Raw genomic sequence first — 27917 nt, forward strand, 5'->3', positions numbered from 1 at the left:
GAAGCAAACATTCACAGTTTCAGAACAGCCAAAAAATACCACAAATCTAGGTCATTGCCCCTTGAAAGAGCACAGAGAGCTTGAGAAAACAAGGTTGACATAGAAAGATCAGGCTGTGACTATCATTGACTATCGCTCATGATAGCACTAACTCTTTACAAAGATCGCAAGCTTATAATTTTGTGGTAACTTCGTGCTTTGATGTTTTTTTTATCCTTAGATATTTACATATATGTGACCCCTTTTTGTGACATCTTTAAAACGAGGTGATGGAAGGAAACTGTATTCGATGTTCTGACAACATTGCTGTTGAGAACACAAGAAAAGAAATGTGGAGACCAGATTTGAATGGTAAAAAAAGATATCTGACGTACTTATAAAAACCCAGGACAAGTGAGACATGAAATGGATTGTTTCATCAGAGCCTGGAAGCTGGTCATCTTCCTCATTTTCTGCATCAAATTATGTGGTGAGTATACAGTTAGAGCGTGTGTTATTCATTTGAACAAGATCGAAAGATAGAGTGTTGTTCTGTTTATAGGCTGCTACAAAATCAGTTGTGTTGGGAAGCTGACAGTGGATTCAGATGTCATTCAGATGGGCACAAATCTGACTGTCGGCTGCCAGACATACACTGAACGCTGTGGCAGACGCTTTGCCATAGACTTCAATGGACATACTGTTTTTGAAGCAGTTAATTGTTCTGTAATAACAACGCACTTAGTGATCAATCAACCCAGCTCTTGGCTACGCTGCAAGGTAAAGGAAGGAGATACATGGCATCTGGTCTGCGGACGAGATCTCAAGGCTGGCTGTAAGTTCATTTGTTCATCTGTTTTCACATTATGCTCTGCAACAAACAATGTACATAAAAATCTGGAGAAATATAGAGTGGACTTTACGAATGAAGTAATTTTGTTTTTCATTACAGTTTGTGTTACAATTAATATATAAATATTTATAAAATTTATGAAGAAAAGTCTTGCAGAAAATGTCCAATTATAAATAAAATAAGAATCATTATATGTCAATTATATTTTATGTATGTATATTACATATTATGTATATTATAATCAATTACAAACATTTTGTACTTTAAAATTTAATGTTTAATTTCAATGTGTCCTTTCAATGTACTTTCTGTTTTTTGTAATTGTTTGAAAGCTAATAGCAATTTCTGAATAAACATATTTCTATTTCTGTATTATATTATATTATATTATATTATATTATATTATATTATATTATATTATATTATATTATATTATATTATATTATATTATATTATATTATATTATATTATATTTGTTTACAATTATTATTTTCTCTATTTTCCTTCTTTGGAATAGATCCAATGGCACATTTTGCATCCATTTAAACTGATTTCATTCAAGTCAAAATATCATTTAATATAACAGAAATTTTGCATATATATATATATATATATATATAAATATATATATATATATATATATATATATATATATATATATATATATATATATATATATATATATATATATATATATATATATATATATTTAAAATCAGAATTATTAAACCCCCTTTTAATGTTTTTCTTTTTTTTATATATTTTTCATATGATTGTTTAACAGAGCAAGGAAATTTTCACAGTATGTCTGATAATATTTTTTTCTTCTGGAGAATGTCTTATTTGTTTTATTTTGGCTAGAATAAAAGCAGTTTTTAAATTATTAAAACATTTTAAGGTCAAAATTATTTGTCACTTTAAACTAGATTTTTTTCGATAGTCTACAGAACAAACCATTGCAATAACTTGACTAATTACCCTAACCTGTCTAGTTAAACTAATTAACCTAGTTAAGCCTTTAAATGTCACTTTAAGCTGTATAGAAGTGTCTTGAAAAATATCTAGTCAAATATTATTTACTGTCATCATGGCAAAGATAAAGTAAATCAGTTATTAGAAATGAGTTATTAAAACTATTATGTTTAGAAATGTGTTGAAAAAAAATCTCTCGGTTAAACAGAAATTGGGGAAAAAAATAAACAAGGGGGCTAATAATTAAGACTACAACTGTATATATATATATACACACACACAGACACACAATACACTCTAAAATGTTGAAATATCATAAATAAATGATCTTTAAGTGTTAAATAGCTCAGGGAGAAAAGTGAAAAAAGAAAAAAAGATCAATATTCGAATACGTGCACTGAAAAAAAATTTCTGCAAAATTGTTGCAAACAAATTTATATGGGCTGAATTTAAACAAACAAATAAAATGTAGTAATGTTCAACTTTATTTGTTGTTTATATTCAGCCCAAATAAACTGTTTACAACAACTAACTTAAAAAATGTAGTAAATTCAAGGAATCATCTTTGAATCTTTTTTTCGTATGTGTGAAATGTTGATTATGCAGCTATAGTTGATTTTCTGCTTTAGACCCTCCAGGAAAACCAAAATTCAGCTGCGTCACATACCAGCATTCAGAATTTATTTACTGCTATCTGACAGCCACAACTGAGACCTATCTGTTAACAAACTTCACGGTCACTTTTCAGTAAGTAGACTATGTTGTCTCATTGAGATTTTCCTATTTGAACAGTTCTATCAGAAAGGCCTTGTACATTATATTATTTCAGAATGTGAGATAAAGTGCAATCTTATTTCAAACCAAGAGCTCAAGTTCAAAACACCCTTTCTGCTTTATCTTTTTATTTCTTGTTTTTCTCCAATATAAAGCAACAGAACGTCTCTGTTAGGCCCATATGAGATTAACAAAGGTCATATCTCTCTTCAACGATCATTATTCAAAGAGAGTATGACATACAACGTCCATGTAAAAGGGCACAATGCATTAGGACAATCACTATCTACTTTCAACTTTTCAATTTGGGACATTGGTAAGGCACGCATTTACTCATCTCTGAAGCCCTTTCTCATTTTGATCTTAGTGAAAGTTGTAGCTATACAGAATATGAATGTAGACTCGCATTAATTTAACGCCATTGTTTCTGTTCAGTGATTCCAAGCACACCAGAGATAATGCAAATTTTGTTTGAAAATGGCTCTCGTTTTCCTACAATTTACTGGGATGGTTCTGACGATAGTTTAAAACCAAGTCTGAGGTACAGAAGAGCACACGATGACCACGCCTGGGTGAGAATCAGATTCTGATCCTTCACTGTCATATAAAGTTTGTGAAAGCCATTTCTAACTTTTGCTATCATATTTTTCTTTCAGGAGCTGGGAAATATAGCAGCTGTCCGGTTTGGATGTGTTTTCTTGCAAGAGCCTTTAGAACCACTGATCTCCTATCAGTTTGAACTCAGAGTGTGTGTTAGTTCAGCAAACTGCAGCATGTGGAGTAAACCCTTCAATATTACCAGCCCTGGAATAGGTGATGCCTTATACTACAGTTAATATTTTATAGTCGCCTTAACGTCTGTTTCACCGTAATTTCTGACAGTCGTTTGTTGTTATGCTTCAGCACCCTCAGAGAAAGTTGACGTGTGGGCAGTGATTAACAGAAGCAGCACTCGAAGACTTCAGAATATCACGGTTTTGTGGAAGGTAACAGCGCCACCTACCGCACATAAACATTTATTGCATTTAATTAGTTTTTGGGCAACATTTTTTTAAATTTCACTTTTCATCAATATCCTAAAGTTTGTCCATAATTAATCCAAATGTATTTGATTATCTGACTAAAACAGTAAATAGAGTAGGCTAATACAACAAAATGCATTGTGGAACATTATTAGAATTTAAAATCACTTCTAGTTTCTAGATATATCAAAATGCAATTTATTAAAGCTTTAAAGTGATAAAACCATTACTTCGTTCCTTAGTGTCACGCGATCCTTCAGTTTTTTTATCTTTACTGCATCTTTTCACCAATTTAATACATCTTCTCTGAATTAATGTATTAATAAACTTCATATTATTTTTTAAATAAATGACATAAAACATAAAAATACTGAACCCAAATATATTAATCAGAGTTTACATTACATTACTTATACATAGCTCCCTATTTTAGTTTTACCGAAAGTTGACTTGGTTTACTTTGAAAGTTTACTTGGTTTAAAATTTAAATGTTTTTTTAATACTTAAATTTTATTTATTTCCAGTTTATATTTGATTTTGAATCCCAGATTTCCATTGTGGCTTTAGATGTTTTTGTGTCCCACTTTATATTTCCAGAAAATACATGTAATTTACATAATTTGAAGGTGTAGTTTATGACATTTTAAAGGGTTAGTTCAACCAAAATTTAAATTATGTTATTAATTACCCTCATGTCATTCCAAACCCATGAGAAGGTTGTTTTCGTAATGCAAATTAACATATTTTACATGAAATATGAGAACTCCCTCATCCTCCATCCGCTTGTTAAGTGTGACGTCACGCAAAACGGCTTCCGGATCCAAGCGCTCTATTAAACTGTATTGGGAGACTCAACAAATGGTAATAATAAACATTGACAAAGCAATGTAATACTTTTGAAAATCACGATCGCAATATGTATATCCATGCCTAATATCAGATGGCCAGAATGTGATCATTTTTTTTATAAACTGTTAAAATATTGATGTCTGTGATGTCGCCACAGTCCAGGGAGTGTTGTGTACATTATGATTTTATATCAAATTCACTTTAATGTGTGATATGACTAAAAAGTGGTCACAGACAAGTATTTTCTGAATTCAAATGAGTAGCGGCTTAGATCCGGAAAGTATTCCACACGTCACAACACTCACAACAACAGCGGTCCCAGCTCTTTCAAAGTCCAGAAAAATACCAAAAAACATTCTCAAAACAGACCATATGCCTTTAGTGGTTCAATCAGAATATTAACTAGCTTTAATAACTATTTTGTGCGTACACAAGACAAAAATAACTTTAACTGTTTCTTCTTTCAGAGTATAGGGTGCTCTGTGCTATTCATGCATGTCACACTTGGTCGCCTTCTGATGGATTACCACAGGTGCACCTCCCTGAGAAGGAGGGAGCTCTCAGATTTCATAGAGAGAGAAAAAAACGACTTAATTAGTATTCTAATATGAGCAATGGTTTGGGTTTGGAAAAACAAGAGGGTAATTAATAATTTAATTTAAAGATTTTATCACCTTATATAATGTGATCTATATCATGCTTCTCGTGTGCGCTTCACTTTGTGTGCTTTTGGAAGCATCAACATCAAGGATCCTTTCAAACTGCATTAACTCACAGAGGTGATTTAGCAAAACATGTCATTTTGCCAAAGAAAGAAAGGTATACACATTCTGGACCAATGTGAATGTGAATAAATAGCAATAGAAGTTTTATTTGGGTATCCATTTTAAATCTCCTTCCCATTTGAAAACAGAATCAGTCCAGATGCAAGTGGTTTATTTATAACCAACTAAAAATAATAATTTCAAATGTCATATTCTCCCGTTTCTGCACAAGACTGCTGCATTTTTATTCAAATTATGAGTTGCGGTAACGTTTTAGGCAAATTTCTTTAAAAAAAAAACTGAAACAAATTGTTTAAAAATTTAAAAATACTGTTGAAAATGGAGTGAGAGGTACGTTTGACTTTGTGACATTAAAATGGTGTTACGCTTATATTATATTAACATGATTCCACCATCACAACCATATTTCACTGTTTTATTTCTCCAGATAATTTTCACTATGTATTCCCTACATATATAGTTTTAGGTTTTTGAACTGTGAATGAACTGTGTTGAGAATAGTGCCACGCTAACCCAGTTTTTAAAAACATTTCACAGATTTGTAATATTATTATTATTTTAAATTTAACAGAAGTTACTCCCATTATTTAAGCAAAGCATAATATCATGGAATAAGAAAAAGGTGGATAATGAAAAAAGGAATTTGCCCTCAACATGAACTGACTATTTTATTCCATCTTCCAGAGCTATAGACCAGAATATTACAACGGAGAATTATTACATTACAAATTATCCTTTACACAAGAAGGCAAGATCCAGGAGGTGATTTGCTCACCTGAGCTCACTCAGCAGACTCTTCAGCTGAACACGACAGATGTTAACATCAGTGCTGTGATGTCATATGGCTCCTCCCCTCCTGCACAAGTCAACTTCAAACATACAGGTCAGACTTTTTGTTGTTGTTGTTGTTGTTTCCAAATCATCATCATTATGATTGCGTTACCTACGTTTTTCCTACGCCTCATGATTCTTTGTCTGATTTATGGGTGTCATGATTCTTTGTCTGATTGATGTGGCATTATTCTTCTCACAGTTCATCCACCGATACTGCAACTTATTAGAATCAACAATTTACTTATCTTTCTATAGACATAAAATGAATATTACTTTTAATGGTACAATAAACAAAAGCTCAGTGAACTCAAAAGAGCTTTGGCTATAAGCTTGTCATTCATTCATTCATTCATTTTCTTTTCGGCTTAGTCCCTTTATTAATCCGGGGTCGCCACAGCGGAATGAACCGCCAACTCATCCAGCATTTGTTTTATGCAGCGTATGCCCTTCCAGCTGCAACCCAACACTGGGAAACACATACACACTTATTCACGCACACATACACTACGTTCAATTTAGCCTACCCAATAAACCTGTACCACATGTCCTTGGACTGTGGGGGAACCAGAGCACTACCGACAGCACTACCTACTGTGCCACTGCGTTGCCCCTAAGCTTGTCATACTAATGTTAAAACACCAAATTTGTTATTTTCATGATTGATAAAAATTAAGCATAGAAAAACCCTGATAAAAATGCTCTTTTATGAAGGAAATTTCAAACGGCTTTTTGCATCTGAACTATTCATATATATATATATATATATATATATATATATATATATATATATATATATATATATATATATATATATATATATATATATATATATATATACAGTTGAAGTCAGAATTATTATACGGAGAGAAGATTTTTTTCAACACATTTCTAAACATAATAGTTATAATAACTCGTCTCTAATAACTGATTTATTTTATCTTGCCATGATGACAGTAAATAATATTTGACTACATATTTTTCAAGACACTTCTATACAGCTTAAAGTGACCTTTATAGGCTTAACTAGGTTAGTTAGGTCAACTAGGCAGGTTAGGATAAATAGGCAAGTTATTGTATAACGATGGTTTGTTCTGTAGACTATCAAAAAATAAAATAGCTTAAAGAGGCTAATATTTTTGACCTTAAATGGTTTTTAAAAAATTAAAAACTGCTTTTATTCTAGTTGAAATAAAACAAATAAGACTTTCTCTAGAAGAACAAATATTATCAGACATACTGTGAAAATTTCCTTGCTCTGTTAAACATAATTTGGGAAATATTTAAAAAAATTAAAATTCAAAGGGGGGCTAATAATTCTGACTTCAACTGTATATATATATATATATATATATATATATATATATATATATATATATATATATATATATATATACAGGATGGCTGGATGGATGGGTGGGTGGGTAGGTGGGTAGGTAGACAGACAGACAGACAGACAGACAGACAGACAGACAGACAGACAGACAGACCGACCGACCGACCGACCGACCGACCGACCGACCGTCCGACCGACCGACCGACCGACCGACCGACCGACCGACCGACCGACCGACCGACCGACCGACCGACCGACCGACCGACCGACCGACCGACCGATCGATCGATCGATCGATCGATAGATAGATAGATAGATAGATAGATGGATAGATAGATTACTTGTAGCTCAGTCTTTTTATTTAAAGTTAGTTTGAGTTCTTTTGAGTGGAAGTTTGAAAACATTTGTAAAACAGTGTAGTCACATGTGGATAAAGGTGTTTCTCTGTTAAAGTCTAGATGGGATACAGCTGCAGATACTCACTCAGTACAGCATCATGTTTGTGACGCTGTACAACAATAATTCATGTTTTTACATTACTATGAGGGGTAGATTTAGGGTTAGGGTAGGGGTAGACATTAATAAAGTACAATTAATTGGTAATTTAATAATTAATATAAATAATATATTGTAATTACTGTTTTTACATTTTTGTGAGCAGGAGTAGACTTAGTTATTTGGGGGCCCTAATCCCAGGTATGGTTCTCTGTAGATTCATGTTTTGTTTTGTTTTTGTAAATAAACTGCATGTTAAAATATATATAACCTTAATCTTCTTACTGTAAAATTAAATACAATAAATTAACAAATAAAAAGCAAGTTCACAAACAATGTACAGTTAATTAGCATTCGTAATTAGATTTTAATATTTGGATGTGCAGTACTGAAGGAACATTCCACTATTCATGGGGACCCCTAATTTTAAAAAGAAGTAATAACATCAAAATCCTAATGGTTATAGATAGATTTGACAACATTATAGAAAATTGATAAAATAACTATGATTAATAAAGGCCTCTTGGCATTGGTCAGGGCCCCCTAATTTCCCAGGGCCCTAAGCGGCTACATACATTGCTTATTGGTTAATTCCGACTCTGTCTGTGAGGTTTGTGTTTAGGGTTGGGGTTGAAGTTAATAAAATACAATTTAATGGGTAATTTAATAAATAATATAAATAATTCTCAATAATTTCCAGCCTCAGCTGTATCCCTTAGCAGCAACATGCATCTCTGTGTTACAGGTAAAGCAGCTCCAGTGATTACATATCTAGTTCCGGCAGCATCTGGCAGTTTGTCTCTGTCCTGGAATGTGTCTCATTACACTGAGTATGAGCAGAAGTGCATTCTGGGTTTTGTTGTACAGTGGCAATTTAGCCCAGAGCACCTTGAATGGAAGAGATTTGGGAAAGACTGCACTTTTACATCCCTACAAGGTAAGAAACAGTTTTATAAACACATGGCTTGTGATCTTAATAATATGTGAGGGTACTAATGTCCTTGAACTATTATGAAACTCTTTTATAGGTATGCAAGCTGGTGTCTTGTATAATCTTTCATTGTATGCTGAAGAAGCCAATGGCATTTCACACCCTGCCTTTGTTCAGGTTTATGCAAAACAAGAGCGTAAGTATATATTTACTTCTACTGTAGGTGTAGTTTCTCTCTCCTGCTTTTGATTTTAATGTTACTATGAATTATTGCATTTTAATATTTATTTCTGTTTCGTTTATTTAATTATGATTTCTTTTATGTATTTGTTTCTTTATTATTATTATCATCATCATCATCATCATCATTATTATTATTATTATTATTATTATTATGTTCTGTGACATTTAGGTGAAACAAAAATTCTGACATTAAAATGTAATAGTGTTAAAGGTCATTACTTTCAATATGCCTAATCCATGTCAGTAATTGATAATTAAAAACATATATATGTTTATAAAAATTCTGTTGTGTTTATTTTGTGTTTTTTTTTTTCTTGAGTTAAGTTTAGAAGCAGCATTACAAAAAAATTGTCTGTATGAATATCATAATAGTATAATAATAATAATAATAATAATAATAATAATAATAATAATATTAATAATAATAATAGTTTAAATAATATATATAATAATTTATAATTCACTATCACTTGAACATTTGGGCCCAGTAAATTTTGAAGTAAGATGCTGAATTTTTTCTATTTAATCTAAATAAAATAAAATAAAATAAAATAAAATAAAATAAAATAAAATAAAATAAAATAAAAGTAATAAGTTCTGTTTTCAATTGTTTTCTACTTAGAACACATCTTAAAACATAATTTATTTCTGTGATGATAAAGCTGATTTATAAACAATTTGTAAATGATTATTTAATAAATGGAAAGCTAACAAACAGGATTTATTAAAAATATGAATCTTTAGGTACATTGTTACAAAACATTCATTTCTTAAAATAATTTAAATCCTAAAGTAGTGTCCACACTGAAAATTGACAAAATTTCTTTAGTTATCAACATGTCAAAGATGTTTTAGGCAATTTCAAAATATTAGACAAGCAATAAATTCATAAATGAAACATGTTGCAGTTATATCTGTTCTCCCTTTTTTACTATGCGAAAAGTGAAAATATACAATTAGTACATTATAAAGAGATTGAAAAACCAGAAGGGGTATATACATCACACATTAAAGAAAAAGGCTATATAATTTACTAATTTCAGTTGTTTTTAAGCCTTTTTTGTAAAAGAGTTATAAATAATTTCAAAGTAATACTGCATATTCAGTAGTTTTTGGTTTGTAAATTTACATTTATGTATATAAAATTTTGTTAATGAGATAAGAATATTAGGGAAATAAATTTTCTTTTTATGTTAAGGAGCTGTTTTGCAATTAACAAAACCGAATAAAACATGTTCCCATAGTAAGGAAAAGTCTTTATCAACGTTCTCAATTGCAAAGAGGGGAAAATCTTTCCCAAGCAAATTAGAATAACCACATTGCCAAAAATAAGGGAACTAGGGACTCTGGGTGTTGCTTACAAAAGGAACAATTTCTATATATCGCTGTTCTCCTTCTAAATTGCCACTAGAGGGCAGTGACGGAAATCAAAATGGTCAAAAAAGGTCACTTTGTAAATGCGGGTAGTTAAAGTGAAAGAGATTCCAAATGAGTTTCTTTCTTCAGTTGTGTTTCAACACAAACGATGACATTCTAAAAAACCCGTAACCATCAACTTCCATAGTAGAAAGAAAATACTATGGAAGTCATTGGTTTCAGCTTTTTTTTTTTATATCTTCTTTCGTCATCAACAGAAGACAGAAACCCAAGCAGGTTTGGAACAAGTAAAGGGCGATTAAATCATAAATGTTCCGTTTTAGGTGAACTAGGTGAACCCTTTAAATGCAGAATCATTTAATATAGTTAAGAGGCTTTATATCTTAACTGTTCAACAAATTTCTGCTCGGTGATTAAAGGCTAACTTTATCATCTTCTGTTTCTTTCTCAGAGCCTCTAGCTGGTCCAGATGTGTCAGTAGCCAGTGTAGGAGAAAGGCGGATTTTAATTCAATGGGATGAACTGAGCCAAGAAAAGCAAAGGGGATTTATCACAAATTACACCATTTACTTCCAGAGACACAGAGACAAGCCACTTGAGAACCGTGAGTAAAAACTTGTTGATGAGTGTGAAAGCTGTGGTTTGAGTCTATATGTGCTCGAGAGGAGGAGTCATATGGTTTGTGCAGACAGAATCAGAAATTTTGTTTGTTCATTAACACTGTCTCAAAGTAAAAACAAAAACAAAGAAAAAAGTGACCACAACCCAGGTGTCTTTAACCTCATCCCACAAGTGATGCAGTGCACCTTCATGCATTTAACACAGTGGAAAGACACTACCTGTGTCTGGTTGGAGACTCATCACAGTCACACCCACAGTTCTGCAGTAGGGTTTTCCACCATTTACTGAAAGAGATCACATCCTCTTCCAGTAAGCCTACTCCCCTTCACATCTACATTAATGGTCTAAAACCAATGTATTCATACTGCAAAGCATCTTGTGTGAATTCATTGTTTTGGCAGTAAGCTGGGAATCACTTTTAAAAGAGTAAGTTTTATGTCTTTTGGGGTTGGTAGTGGATCATTTGAAATGTCTAAACAATACCTGTGCTAAACAAAATCACCAGTTAAGCTGCTTTCAGCTAGTTTCTTCTAGTTTAGTGTTTCCCAAAGTGGGAGTCAGGGGACAATGATGGGGGTTCACTTGGTGATTTCCAAACTATTAGAATTACCATATTTTATCCATAATCCTCATAAGATATAAATAGTAGCTATTAGTTACATAAAAAAACAGCAATTTGCAAATAAAAAGCCATCAGCCTTTCAATTTATTTTCATTGGATTGCGATCCCTGGGTTTTTTATGTTAGATTAATGACACAGCAATAGTTTCAGCTGCATCAGATTGATTTTATAGCACCAGATTAAACTTTCTGACACCCTTACATTAATCAAATTCAAAATAAATACAGACCACTACTGAACATGGAGGATGATCTCAGAGTGGTGGTCTCTAAAATAAAGCAAGAGTAGAGTTGAACTGTAAACATTTTGCCCACCAGTCTCAATATGTAAGGTTAATATTAAATTAATTAATGAATTACTATAAAAATGTATATGGTTGTTAGACTGTTGCACTTTTTATGTTGTCAAAACTCAGCAAGCATTTTTTGTTTTAAATAGATGTCTAATAGATGTCTAATAGACGTCTAAACATAGTAGTCTTGGCTAAAACAAGGCAAACTTTGTACTGTCAGTGAAAATCTAATAGACATCTAAAAATAGCCCAAAACGAGACTAGTCATCAAATAAACAGAAATGAATGACTACACATATAAAGTCTGTCTAATTTGTCTATTTGATGACTAGTCTAGTTTTGGGCTATTCTTAGATGTTAATTAGATTTTCACTGACAGCCCAAGTTTAGCCTTGTTTTAGCCAAGCTGACTACATTTAGACGTCTACGTGTTAATGGGTCTATTGTTGTGTGTGCAACGATTGCATGTTTATAACCACCTCCAAAAATAGTGGGGGTCACGAGTCACTGGCATTGTTATTTTGGGGTTCATGGGCTGAAAAGTTTGGAACAATGTGTTCTAGTTAGTCATCATGAAATAAAAAAGTACTCTTCTTATTTTATAGTTATATTGTAGTTCTTGTTATTAACGATGTATCTGTGCACTTCATTGTTTACTAAAAGTTCCCGGAGCAAAAATGTATAGGCTGAGGCACATTTCCAATGAGACTGAGTAATGTTGTTAAATACTATTTTAAAATACCTGATTTCTCTTTAAACGTGTGATAAAATGCAATTTATTCTTAATTTAATGTATTATTTATTTATTATTAATTTGTTCTGGTATAAAGATGAATCAATCATTCAGCAGCTGTTACTTTAGTCTCAAATATCACACAATCCTTCAGAAATCCCTCTAGTATGATGATTAACTGATAAAGAACCATTTACATTTACATATTCATTTCGCAAACACTTTTATTAAAAAACAGCTTTTTCAAAACAAAAAATTTGTTTTCTTTTTTGTAAAACAGACAATCAACCAGGACATTAACACTTACCAGCCACTTTATTAGGTACACCTGTCCAACTGCTTGTTAGTGCAAATTTCTAATCAGCCAATCACATGGCAGCATCTCAATGCGTTTAGGCATGTAAACATGGTCAAGACGATCATCTGCAGTTCAAACCGAGCATCAGAATGGGGAAGAAAGGTGATTGGTCCGAAAATAACCACTCATTACAACCAAGGAATGCAGAACTCACAACACGTCGAACCTTGAGTCAGATGGGCTACAGCAGCAGAAGACCACACCGGGTGCCACTCTTGTCAGCTAAGAACAGGAAACTGAGGCTACAATTTGCACAAACCCATGAAAATTGTACAATAGAAGATTGGAAAAACATTGCCTGGTCTGATGAGTCTCGATTTCTGCTGTGATGTTCAGATGGTAGGGTCAGAATTTGGCGTCAACAACATGACAGCATGGATCCATTCTGCCTTGTATCAACGATTCATCAGTCCACAGTCATCAGATATCAATCCAATAAAGCACCTTTGGGATGTGGTGGAACGGGAGATTCGCATTACGGATGTGCAGCTATCAAATCTGCAGGAACTGCATGATGCTATCATGTCAATATAGACCAAACTCTCTGAGGAATATTTCCAGTACCTTGTTGAATCTATGCCACGAAGGATTAAGGCAGTTCTAAAGGTAAAAGGGGGTAGTACTAGTACCAACCTGGAACTAGTAAGGTGTACCTAATAAAGTGGCCGGTGAGTGTAGATAAAGAATAAATAGTGAGCACTATTGTTGGAGGAATAAATGAACAGTTCTTATTATCAATGTTGAAAACAGTTGTGGAAATGAAGCTAGTTTTCTTCAGAAATATAAAATATATAAATGTGTTTGATAACTTAAATAGTTTTATGCGTTCCTGCACATAATGAAAAATAATTCATTCAAAAAAGTACAAAAAAACAACCACTAATCCACTCTCATCATTTAAGTTTGGATAATTGTCTTTTTTGTCAGAAAAAAATCCTTTTAAAAAGCTTTAACTTGATTTACAGCAATTTGCTTGAGATTGTTGTTATGTGTGATAGTGTTGAGATAGTAAATGTATAGGAGATGGAAAAAAATGATCACTCTCAAAGGGACTGGCCCACATTTTCAGACTGAACTGAAACTGAAAACTGCTCATTAATGGGCCTCACGCATGTGCTCAAGACTATGGCAGATGACATTGATACTATATTAAATACTTGTGGTGACACTAAATCATTAGAGAGTAAATTGCGGTTTGTATGCGAGCGTTTGTATGCCTTGCTGGCCATCGATGTAGTCACGTGGGAGAGTTTTTGTGTTTTTCTGAGAGCTGACAGCTTAGGCTGGTGCGAATGAGAACCAGCAGCTATTCTTAACATGTGGCTTTAGGCATGACAGGAAGTAGAGGCAAAGGCGGAAAGCATGTGGCTGTGTGCAAATGTTTCTGTCTTAAAACTTAAGCTACTCTAACTGAGCTGTTAAACAGACACCAGTCACTAAAACGTGTCTGTTACTATCCTGGGGTGTAACAGTGTTGTCAAAAAATGCAGAAGAGACAAAGTACATAACGGCTTTCTGACAGTGTTAAATATCTGTTGAACAGGAACATTATAACTTTCTTTTAGATCATTGAAGCGTGTTACTTTTATGCTGAGATGTTTTTACGGGTGTCTTCTGTTATGTTGTGTGAAAAAAATGTAAATGTTAAAAAAACGTCAAAATTTTAAAGATTAAAGTGTTTGATATATGTAGTTATTGTCTCCTAAAAGAAAGCGAGAGCGATTCTGTAGTGCGTGAAGAGTGTAGTCAGTATTTTTAGTTTTAATTTGCATAATTCCACACTACGGTTTTCAGTGGCAGCCGACAAACAATGTCTGCTTATAATGTACAGTTGAGGTCAGAATTATTAGCCCCCCTGAATTATTCGCCCCCCTGTTTATTTTTCCCCCTATTTTCTGTTTAACGAAGAGAAGATTTTTTTCAACACAGTTCTAAACACAATAGTTTTCATTTCACTCATTCCTAATCACTCATTTCTAATAACTGATTTATTTTATCTTTGTCATGATGACAATAAATAATATTTTACTAGATATTTTTCAAGACACTTCTATACAGCTTAAAGTGACATTTAAAGGCTTAACTAGGTTAATTAGGTTAACTAGCCAGGTTAGGGTAATTAGGCATTAGGTTTGTTCTGTAGACTATCGGAAAAAAATATAGTTTAAAGGGGCTAATAATTTTGACCTTAAAATGGGTTTTAAAAAATTAAAAACTGCTTTTATTCTAGCCGAAATAAAAAAAATAAGACTTTCTCCAGAAGAAAAAATATTATCAGACATACTGTGAAAATTTCCTTGCTTTGTTAAACATTGTTTGGGAAATATTTAAAAAAGAAAAAAAATTCAAAGGAGGGCTAATAATTCTGACTTTAACTGTAGATGTAACTGAGGCCTGTAAGAGTTTGAAATAGACGTCTTTAACACGTCCAGAAGACATCTTTGCTGATCAAAGCAAATGAACTTTGCATGCATTTCTGAGGGATGCTGACTTAAAGTGATACAATAAACTAACAATTTAAATAAAACTTATAAAATTAATATAAACAATTATAAACAATTGAACTAACACCCCCCCCCCCCCCAAACAAAAAAGTGTCAGTCGATTTCAATAGTTCACATTAAAGGGAGATTTTGCTCCTGAGTAAAAGTTTTTGAATGCAGCCAGTTAATCATAGTTTATCATTATGATCAAACAAGTGAACATTTCACAAATATGTCTTATCTCTTAGAAAACAAGTCTTAGAAGTCAACTATGAACTATTTGACAGTAGTTCATAGTTCAATACAAAAATGAAGTGACCTCATCTTTTAAAGGGTGACACTGAAATATTCTGTTAAAGTTGAGATTACAATAAACCATAGAAACCTCATAATAATCAGATAATGTCAACCACACGTAAAACCACGGACATCCTCACAGGTTATATGGCATTCCTTCTAGATGATCTGCTACTGTATGAAAAACAGTAGCGTAACAAAATTATTTTGTAAAATGAATACGATTTTATTGCACAAATCCTATATTGCATACCTCCTCCATTTGTGCATAACATTGCCTTTTCTAATAAAATTTGTTCATCGAATATACTGGACAAAAGTGAGGTTGGCAAAAATAACTCAAAACTTGGACCCTACAGTCTCAGAAATAAAGGTACACGAGCTGTCACTAGGGTGATACCTTTTCAAAAGGTACACATTTGTACCTAAAAGGGTTATTAATACCTCAAGGGTACATATTAGTACCTAAAAAGTACAAAAATGTTCCAGCTTAACTTACTAATATATACCTTTGAGGTACCAATATGGACCCGTTAAGTACAAATGCGTCCCTTTTGAAAAGGTACCATCCCAGTGACAGCTTGTGTACCTTTATTTCTGAGAGTGTGTATATGATCGCTGTAATCAAGCACCTACAGACTTAATACATATGTTTTGGCTTTGTCCATCAATCACTTCTTTTTGGCTATCAATTTTCAACTGTTTCTCTTCTGTGACAAAGATGCACATCAAACCGTGTCCTCTTATTGTACTTTTTGGACTTTCTCAGAATATAGCAAGGTTATTGAGCTGGACAGTAAATGCCCTTGCATTTTTGTCACTGTTAGCAAGACGGTGTATTCTTTTATTATGGAAACAAAGACTTTCTCCCAGTTTTGACAACAGGTTGTGAGATGCAATGAGCTTCATCCATTTGGAAAAAATCAGGTTTACAGTAAACGGCGTTTAGAATGTTCTTTTCTGAACATGTCAGTATCTTTACTGACTGTCAATCTAAAACTCAGGGTCTTTCAATTGCAAAGCAAATGTAATTAAGTACATTGTATAAATACCTGAGAATGAATGTTTTTAATATTAGGTTATCAAGGTACATGTGTATTTTTTTTTTTTACAGTTTTTATTATTTGTTTTATTTATTTACAATTTTTGTTTATTTTTATTATTATTTTATACTACTACTTTTCTCTCTTGGATACATGTAATTTCATCTTGTTTAGAGGGTAGGGGTGGGAATAATATTTGTTTAAATTTCTCTGTAAAATTACTTTGTTATCAGTAAAAGTTAAAAAAAATATGTAAATTTGAAAACTGCATGAAAAAATATTTGCAATGCTTATTTAGCTAGCACACATCATTAGTCCTAAGATGAACAATTAATCCACTGAAAAACTTGGGAATCTTTAATTAAAATGTAACCATTTGCTGGCCCTCTATAAAAAGCAGTTGTTCCCTGATGACATCAGTTTGACATCAGTGTTTTTCTTTTACTTTGAATGGACATAAAACTATTGTAAACGACGTCCCAAACAAAAATATGAGCCTTTAAAATAGTGTAACAGGCACTTAACCATGAAACATGCACAAAAATTAAAAGTGTCAGTGATGGCAATACATGCTTAACATTATTTTCTGCTTTATAAATATCCAGGATGTTTTGTGTGTGTCTGCTTACAGACACTGTGCCTTTCAAACTTCCTAGACGTTTGATTTGGGAGCTACGAGGCCCACAGGAATGTTTTGATATCCTGGTCTCTGCATGGAATTCAGCAGGTGAAGGACCCAAAGGAAAACCTACCACCTGCTGCTGTCCCAGCAATGGTCAATTTGGTACAGACAAGGCAACAGGTATGAAACAGATTATAGGTCAAAGATCTTTGAAAAAAATGCAAAGTTATATTACCTGCACTTTAAAAAATGTAAGTTCTTTATTGACGTTGTTGGTTCAGTCACACATAATAATTTCCATTAGTTCTCATAATTAATGTGTGCTAGGAAAAAATACATCACGATTAATTGCATTCTAAATAAAAGTGTTTTGCATATATTTGAAAAATGTTTATTTATATTTAGATGTATTATATTGTATATACAGTTGAAGTCAGAATTATTAGCCCCCCTTTGATTTTTTTTTTCTTTTTTAAATATTTCCCAAATTATGTTTAACAGAGCAAGGAATTTTTCACAGTATGTCTGACAATATTTGTTCTTCTGGAGAAAGTCTTATTTGTTTTATTTCAGCAAGAATAAAAGCAGTTTGAAATTTTTAAAAAGCAATTTTAAGGTTAAAAATGATCAGCCCCTTTAAGCTAGATTTTTTCCGATAGTCTACAGAACAAACCACCATTATACAATAACTTGCTTAATTACCCTAACCTGCCTAGTTAACCTAATTAACCTAGTTAAGCCTTTAAATGTCACTTTAAGCTGTATAGAAAAATATCTAGTAAAGTATTATGTACTGTCATCATGGCAAAGATAAAATAAATCAGTTATTAGAAGTGAGTTATTAAAACTATTATGTTTAGAAATGTGTTGAAAAAATCTGCTCTCCGTTAAACAGAAATTGGGGAAAAAATAATTCTAATAATTCTGACTTCAACTGTACATTCTGCATAAACATTGTGCATTTCAAACTGTGCTTCATTCAGGTGAGTGGGCTTGACAAACCACCTGTAGAAACTCAATTCTCTCTTATGCACCTGACACTTTTTCTAAACTCCATCCTACATAAATGATTAATTTATGTAGCACCGTTTTCCTGCGAGACACAAGATTTTATTCCTCTCTATGTCCACACATGTACCGGAATGACAATAAAGCTCAACTTGATATACTGTATGTGTATGATACAAATTATAAATACACACTTAAATATCTATGTAACTTTTTTGTATTGTTTTGTTTTAATGTATGTGTGTGTGTGTGTATCACAAACTTATATTTTGGATGCTTAATAGTGATTAATCTTTGCCCAGCACAGGTATTTACTAATGAACTCAAAATGACCAATACTTGTACATTATTTATTAATCATAATTAATCATTTATAATCATAGTTCAACAAATACTAATGCCTTTTTAAAATCCTGTGCTTGTTAACATTTGTTAATACACAAATATTGTGAACAATCATTCATTCATTCATTCATTTTCTTTTCGGCTTAGACCCTTTATTAATCTGGGGTCGCCACAGCGGAAAGAACCACCAACTTATCCAGCAAAAACGCAGTGTATGCCCTTTCAGCTGCAACCCATCACTGGAAAACATCCCTACACAACATGCACACTCATACACTACTGACAATTTAGCTTACCCAATTCACCTATACCGCATGTCTTTGGACTGTGGGGGAAACTGGAGTACCCGGAGGAAACTTCAAAGACATGCTTTATACTGTAGGTGAATTGAATATACTAAATTGGCCGTGTGTGCATGGGAGTTTTCCAGTGTTGACTTGCGGCTGGAAGCGCATCCGCTGCGTAAAACATATGCTAGATAAGTTGGCGGTTCATTTCGCTGTGGCAACCCCTGATTAATAAAGGGACTAAGCCGAAAAGAAAATGAATGAATGAATGATTCTTATCTGGCACCACAGCAAAATCCTCATTTGGCACGCTTATTTTTAAGAGTGTGTGTAGGAGCTTTCACATTAAAAGCACATTGTAAGTGATTTTTAAGCAAGTGAGAGTATGTAAAAATGTTTTATGTTTCACTAAAGAAAGTCATACTGTCATTCAGTGTAAGGTTCATGGTACATTTTGACCACAGAATTACTCATTACAGCATTGTTACTTGTGCAGGTTAAGGTTTAGCTTTGCATACTGTGCATTTGCAAGACAATGAATGACACTCATGCAATATTCATAAAATGTGTATGTATGCTTTCCAGGTGGAATGATAGCTGGGATTTGTTTGGCAGCTGCCGTTCCTATAGTGATCTTGGCCAACCTGATGTACCTGAAATGTGTGCGGCAAAGGTGATGAACTGAATTTGGGGGGTTTTGATTTTACCAAGTGTTTACACTTTCATTTGTGCAGGTAGTTTCTCAATCTGTCTCATGCATGCTTCATAAAGTTACAGTCAGTATGAGTATAACTGGAAAGTTCGAGGACAATGTGATGTAAAAAGTCACCATTTATTGAGGATGTTACAATGATAACATGTAATATGTTTGTTTATAACTGTTAATTTTTTTTCACGAAATGTCTTTACAGAATGATGAAAATGTGCATGTCCATAGGAGTCTCTTGGATTTTTGAGAATTTGCCGAAATTCGACAACAGCAATGCTATAAAACTGCTTAAGGTAATAATGTTTATTTATAAATGATCATTTTAATTAAATCTATCAACATGCAGAGCTATGAGTTTGGATATCTTCTCTAAAGTCATAATTTATACAGATAATTTCAAAGTACATTTAAACAAGACCATTTTTAACAAAAATGTAACTTTTTATGTGTTTAGGATAAGACTTTTTTACACAACAACAGCATTTTGCAGACCTCAAAACAAGAACAGTTTAAAACAGGCTTAAAAAATGAGTTCAAGTACAATTATACTTGACAATCAATGTGAATAACCTATGCACTTCGGCATATAGTAATTTTTGGGGATCTTTGAAAACATTTTAACAACATTGTCATCAATGGGAAACATTTTATGAAATGCAAAGGCATTGTTTTAAGTACACCTTTGCCATGTAAACTTATCTTTACTTAGTAGCTCACAACTGAGGGGGTTGCCTCCTGACCTTAATTTAAAGTTCAGCACATTGTTTTATAATGTAAGAACTCCATTTTTACTCCTCTGAAAGTATCATCCAGATTAATCAAGATTAGCAGGCATTGAAAGCTGTATTTACAGATCAACTGAACAAGCAACGCGAGGAGTTATCCAATTTGTAAAAGGAACATAGAACTCTAAAAATACAAAATATTTAATACTTTCGAGAAAATTTCCAGCAGAATTTCCCTCGCGCATTAGTTCAAATGTCACCATTACGGATGTCCTTTAACAGTCTTGTAGTGATTTAAAAAAAAAAAAATCAGATTGCTATTGTTTTGATTTGATGTTTTTTAGTATTTAATTAATTATATATTATTTAAATATGTTAATAACTATAAAAGTACAATTCTGTCATTCTGTAGCCTCATTCAGTGCTGACGTTCCTAGCTTAAGAGCCAACAATGTCCCCCTAAAATTGCGGACACTTATAAAAATGTACCTCACCCTGTGTTAATGAATGTTTATATTAAGAATGATTTGTGTGGGAAAGAGGATTGAAGAAAAATAATGCCAACATCAAAATTATATAATCATTTACTCACCCTCCACTTGCTCTTCACCTATTTTAGTTTCCTACTTTTGTTGAAGACACAATAAGAAAAAGAATACACAGCTATTGACTTCCACAATAACTTTTCTTAAATAGAAATCAATGGCTACTGCTTTCCAGTTCTTTTGTGTGCAACAAAAAAAAGAAACACAAAGGCTTGGAACCACTTGAGAGTAACCAAATTTCTTCTCCTGACCAATTTCTCCAATTCCTTACCAATCCCTTTCATAGGTTTTTTTCCACAGGTCCATCGAATTAAAAAGCAATTGGATTCAGCAAATTTTTGGTTTCCATATATACAATGGGGTAAAAACCACACACAACCATTTTTCTCAGAAAACATATTTCTAAAAGTGCTGTTGATTTGAAATTTTCACTGGAAGTTGTTAACAAAGAAATTCCTATATGCAAAGAAATCAAAATGAATTAGTTTACAAATTAAGTTATGTGTAATAAAATAAAATGACACAGGGAAAGTATTGAATACATGAAGAAAGGGAGGTGTAGAAAGGCATTGAAAGCCCAGACAGCAGCTGAAATCTCTCAGTAGTTATTCAGCAACCCTCTGCCCTTTGTCATTGTAAATTAATATTAGCTGCTTCAGACCAACCTCTACATTACCAGGATAATGAAGATGAAAGCCAGGGTGGACATACCAGAAAGACAATGATCCAAAACACAGTCAAGGAAACTCTCAAGTGCTTTCAGAAAAAGAAAATCAAGCTGTAGAATGGCCCAGCCAATCACCTGACTTGAATCTAATAGAGAATACAAAAGAAAGATCAGAATTGATAGACGAGACCCAAAGAGCCATCAAGATTTTTATACTCTGTTACAAAGTCTGTGGAAAAAAACTCACACCTGAGCAATGCATGACTTCATTCTTCCCACGAGATGCGTTTTTAAGCTGCAATTACCAAAAAGCCTTTTACATAAAGTATTAAAGACATTTTAGTATTTCAGTTCTTTTTCCTTGTGCCATTTCACTGTTATTACACATAACTCATTTTTCAGATTGTTTTTGTTTTATTTTTATGTTTGTATTGTTTGGGTTTTTACCAAAATCTGGTGTCAACAGCTCCTTTATAAATAATATTCCCGGAAAAAACACGATGTGTTCAATACTTATTTGCCAGCATTGTATATATTAAGGCGACGCAGTGGTGCAGTGGCGCAGTAGGTAGTGCTGTCGCCTCACAGCAAGAAGGTCGCTGGTTCGAGCCTCGGCTGGGTCAGTTGGTGTTTCTGTGTGGATTTTGCATGTTCTCCCTGCGTTCGCGTGGGTTTCCTCCGGGTGCTCCGGTTTCCCCCATAGTCCAAAGACATGTGGTACAGGTGAATTGGGTAAGCTAAATTGTCCATAGTGTATGAGTGTAAATGGGTGTGTATAGATGTTTCCCAGAGATGGGTTGCGGCTGGAAAGGCATCCGCTGCGTAAAACATGTGCTGGATGAGTTGGCGGTTCGTTCCGCTGTGGCGACCCCAGATTAATAAAGGGACTAAGCCGAAAAGAAAATGAATGAATGTATATATTAGAATGGAGAAAAGCTTGGAAGATTGAGTAACTGAACCCTTTTAGAAGCGTGAAAACGCAGACCACACTATCTAAAACTGCCATAGCACACACAAAAAGGTGTTTTCTCTGTTTTTTAAATGTGAGATGCAATTTAGTGGAATGGAAACATGAACAAAAATGCTTAAGAACACATTGCATTAATGCAGAGCTGGACCATGGAATACAGAAACTACTAAATCTTTCCCTAACCAATTTGATTGTGTGCTGTCGATTACTATGCAAAACATCTATAAAAATGATGTATTCCAAAGATAATTTTAAAAGTTCATCTGTGACAATTATTCTTTACTGTTCAACTACTCATTAACACATATGTTTAATCAGTCAATCACATCGCAATAACTCAATGCAATTAGGCATGTAGACAGAGGATGCATCTCAATCAGCTCCATTAACCAGGGAGTTGGCCATGTTAAGTGCTGATGCAATCACAAAAATCTTCCAGTACACTGAAACATTCACTTTCTGAAATGTCCCACAATGCATCATGATAAAAAGGGAACATCGATGCTCCGTAACGGAAGTTCAGAAGCACGAAACATGAATCACATGATCCAAATCGACATACAGGAGACATTTTTCTAAAAAATAAACCGTTGTTTACTTGTATGTAACATGAACAAACATATCTAGGCAGGTGATAAACAATCTAGCAAACATTATTTAAGGTTGAAATGCTGCTCGCATATATCAAAGAATTAAGTTATTTAGCTATTAGCCTACATTTAAAAACTTTGTATAATCAATATAGTACAAATATTAGTCCTATTGTTGTTTTAATGTCATGCTCAGTGTCCCAATGTGTAGTGAACCAAGCTTATCGCTGTCCTTCCCAGTTCCTGAATTCATGTACACAACCTACTGATCCATGACCTTTGGAGCCAGGGAGCTGATTGAGACGCATTCATTATCAAGACAATCAGCTCAAGTTCAAACAAAGCATCAAAATGAGGAAGAAAGCTGATTTTGGTGACTTTGAAATTGGCATGGTTGATGGTGCCAGATGGCCTGGTGTGATTATTTCAGAAACTGCTGATTTACTGAGATTTTCACACACAAACACTTTAGGGTATGCATAGGATGGTCAGAGAAATAGGCTGCATCTTTTGAAGGATGTAGACTTCAAGAGTGAGTCCTTCAAAGACCACACTGGCCGTTTTAAAATGAGACGATCAAGCCTACAAAACACAGATCTCATCACACAGCAATCATAACAGCTGGCATTAATAAGCAGTAATACATTTTGTAATGACCTTTTCTCAAAGTAATGTAATATAATGTGTATTTATATAGCGTATTTATTGTGTATGGCCATACACCCAAAGAGCTTCACAATCATCCACACCACCACCAGTGTGCAGCATCCACTTGGATGATGCAACGGCAGCCACAGGACAATGGCGCAAGTGCCAGTGTCAGGACACTCCTACTCTTTACGAGAAGTGTCAAGTGATTTTTAATGACCAGAGAGTCAGGATCTCAGTTCAACGTCTCATCCGAAAGACGGAAACTGGTTTTAAAACTTATATTAAGCGTTCTGAGGGCAAAATATGGTGCACAGAATTTCCTTTATTACATACATATACACATAAAACTTTAAAATACCTAATAAGTAAGACATTTCATATTATTTTTGTTTTGAACATGTGTTTAGATGTCCAAGTAAAATGAAACCTAACACATACATTTAAAACTGTAATCCAGAGGATTTTTTTTCTAAATGTCCTTCTGTTATCAGCAACGAATCTTGGGATGTTTGAGGTTGCAAAGGATCCACGGGTTGTGTTAGGGCTGGACGATTTGGTCTAAAATCAAAATCTTGTTTAATTGAACATTTTAACTTGATTACGATTAATAAACGACTATTGAATTTTTTTTATTAGATTTTTTTTGCCCTCATAGTTCACGAACAAGTTTTGTACAGTAAACATGCTCACATATTACAAGTGAGATTTTTTTGAAGGGTTGGTTGAAGGGTGCATAACTTGATTTAAAAATATTGAAGGAAACACACACTATCTACTATCTACGATTATTTACAGAACAGCAACGTTGAACAAATGAAATTAAAACACACACTGCCTAAAACCAACAGTCACTTTTTTCTTATAAAAACTCTAATTAAATAGCTTGCACTTTTGCAAATAAAATATAATATTTGTAATGTTTTTCAAATTAAAAGTAGAAAATAAGCAGTATGTCTTCTAAATAAAAGAACTAAATATTTGTATATTCTGTAAATAATATTTTATTACATTATAATATAACAGTGTATTACTTGCATCTTCTGTAAACAAATATTTTAATGTAAATAAGAATTTTAACGTAATAGAAAATATATGCCGTCTCAAGGCACAGCTTTGTAGTGCAAAGTAAGGCTCAAGAATGACTTCTGCACGAGTGATCGCTGTGACCCAGAAGACTTCTGCATTCTGTTTCTGTTGCTCTGCAATAACACTTCCGAAACGCTGGCAGTAGGTTCTTATGTTCTTCTGTGTCAGGTTTCTTCATGGGTGTTTTGTTTTTTCTGAAAGCTATCTTAATGTAGAAGTAGCTCAAACTCTACCATTTAGAGGTGGGAACCTGCGGACGTAACCGTCAATTTTTTTGTGAAATGAGACAATCTTTGTCACTCTGCAATGACGCAGTGCCCTTGGAATGCATACTTCGGAGGATGCAGCCTCTGAAATGAGACAGCTAACATCTATTAAGTGGCATCTAAATAGCAGTTGTGTGCAAAGAAAAATGCCTTGTTGATTACCATGAAATGTTTTCAACTTGTTGAATCTATGCAAGAAAGGTTTTAGTCAGTTTTGATGGAGGAGGCAGCTCCACTCCATTTCTGACAATGTTTACAAAAGGTGCATTACAATAAAGTTTGTAAAAGTAAAGGTTAGTAGTTGCCATAACTTTATTGTTTACTAATAATTATTAACTAGTAACTAATATATTTTAACAGTTAAAGTTATTATATATAACAGGCACATAGTTAGCCTGGTGAAAGGGGTAGTTCTTTTTTTCTCAAAAAGTGGGCCTTTTTGCAGTCATTCGCCTCATTTTCTATTTAATTATGAGCTTTAAATACTGAATTGAAATAATATTTTAAGCACTATTTTTTGCTGGATTATGTTGTCGGATGGTCATCATAACCACACTTTTTGATGTACCAAAATAATTTCCTAAAGATTTAGAATAAAGAAATAAAAATAAAATGATAAGAATCTGTTAAAGTTTTAAATTTATAAGGCAAATAACAAACTGGCCAGCACATTCAACTTTCCTCAGTCACAATTTTGGATCTCGAATTTGGTAAGGTGTGACTTCAGAATGGGAAGTCACAACGTGCCAAATTTGGTGTCCTTAATTCCATACCTACAGCCAACACAGGATTCTGCTTGACCTTAAAGCTTTTTTCGATGGGTTATTTACAATTTATTATGGAATAGCAGTCAAAATAGAATAAATGAGCCCATGTGTGGGACAAATTCTGGAGCTTTTTCAGTGTGGGGTGGGGCTTTCAAACCACCTGAATCCCCCCTGGCTACGGGCCTGTATAAACATAGTTAACCTGCATTTACATAGTAAGGATATATTACGGTACTGTAATAAAGTACCTGATGAGCGTCTTTATACTGAATCACAATATTCACTAACACTATTATTATTTTTTGACTCGTAGGATGACAGCTATGGCCCCTGGCAGCCTCTTCCTGGAGACAGCGATCCTCCTTTAACTCCCATTGAAGAACTCAGTGTGTCTTGGGAGAGGAAAGACTCTTATCCAACTGTTGTTCATGTCACAGAAACACCACCAACGAATCCGTTTTCCATTGATTCTCCTTATAAACCTCAATTATTGACCGCTTCACAGAGAAACGAAGATGTCTCCGAGACTATAGAGGAGGAGCTAAAAGAAGAAGACCAGTTTCCTTTATTGATGACTCCAACGCATCATGACTTCATGTGGGATTTACCCAGTATTCCTGTCGTACATGGACGTCTTAATAGCTTCATAGCCATGGATGGAGCACTGGGATCTTTGGGCAATCTTGAAGACCTCCTCGTTCAGGCAACCTCTGATAAAGATGGAGGAATGGACGAGAATGAGAGGATTATGGGAACAGGAGATTTAGGTCAGAGCTCTTTCGTTGGTCAAACTGTACTACCCAATGACCGTGAGAGTTGCCTCTTTAATTCTAGCCCATATTCACCACAAGGCCTTTGTTATAATTTCTCAGTTGCAAATGAGGGTTAGAGTTCTTTTAACTGAACTTCAGCATTCAGCAAAACATATTCACACACATGAATGTAGAGGATGAATATTACTGTCTTTTTTAAAAGCAAAATCAGCCCCAGGGTTGCCACATCTACAGTTATCCTGCAGAATCAGGATGTTTTTAATCACATGCCACTGTTTTTTTTTATTTTGCAGGTTAAAGGTTTAACATATTGCCTGAATTTTATTTATAGATTACCGATCAAAAGTTTGGGGTCAGTTTGTTTTCTTTTCTTTCTTTTTTTTTAAAGGAAATTATTCTGTTCATCAAGGCGGCATTTATTCAAAAAAAACTTTAATTGTTAAATATTTTTTTAAAAATTGCTTTCTCATTGTATGTAGTTTCAAATTAAATTATTATGATTTTTAATTGTTACTATTACCAGTATTAATAATAATAATAATAATAATAATAATAATAATAATAATAATAATAATAATAATAATAATAATAATAATCACCATAATTATAATTAATATTAGAGTGATTTCTGAAGGATCATGTGCCTCTGAAGACTGGAGTAGTGAAGCTGAAAATAAATTCATATTTAAAATCACTGGAATAAATGATTAAATTAAATGATAAACTACTTTTGATCAGTTCTTTTATAGTGCAATAACATTTCACAATTTGTACTGTATTTTTAATGAAATAAATGCAGCCTTGGTGAGCAGGAGAAGCTTATTTTAAAAAAATCCTACTGACCCCAAACTTTTGACTGGTATTGTATGTATGCTGTACCAAATTTATATTCAACCAATTATGAAAGTAAATATCAGATACAAACTGTGCTAGCATGGTGAAACAGAGTAAGCTCATTTTTTGTGAGGGACAGGCTGTGCATGAGGCCGATTTCGTTTATAAGGTAACAG

The 27917-nt window shown here is 33.4% G+C and overlaps 1 protein-coding gene across 1 annotated transcript; it reads left to right on the plus strand.

Annotated features, from left to right (window-relative positions):
- Positions 1-28: 28 nt before the first annotated feature.
- On the plus strand, positions 29-27311 carry il23r (interleukin 23 receptor). Its single transcript, XM_056459089.1, has 15 exons — positions 29-469; positions 542-814; positions 2434-2551; positions 2734-2894; positions 3014-3150; positions 3235-3391; positions 3482-3564; positions 5919-6117; positions 8642-8833; positions 8925-9023; positions 10899-11051; positions 17528-17698; positions 19744-19831; positions 20070-20160; positions 26448-27311. Exons 1-15 carry the CDS (start codon positions 406-408, stop codon positions 27021-27023), a joined length of 2562 nt encoding a protein of 853 aa, XP_056315064.1. The 5' UTR covers positions 29-405; the 3' UTR covers positions 27024-27311.
- The last annotated feature ends 606 nt before the right edge of the window (positions 27312-27917 follow it).

This window comes from Danio aesculapii, chromosome 6, assembly GCF_903798145.1.
Source record: "Danio aesculapii chromosome 6, fDanAes4.1, whole genome shotgun sequence".
Taxonomy (NCBI): Eukaryota; Metazoa; Chordata; class Actinopteri; order Cypriniformes; family Danionidae; genus Danio; species Danio aesculapii.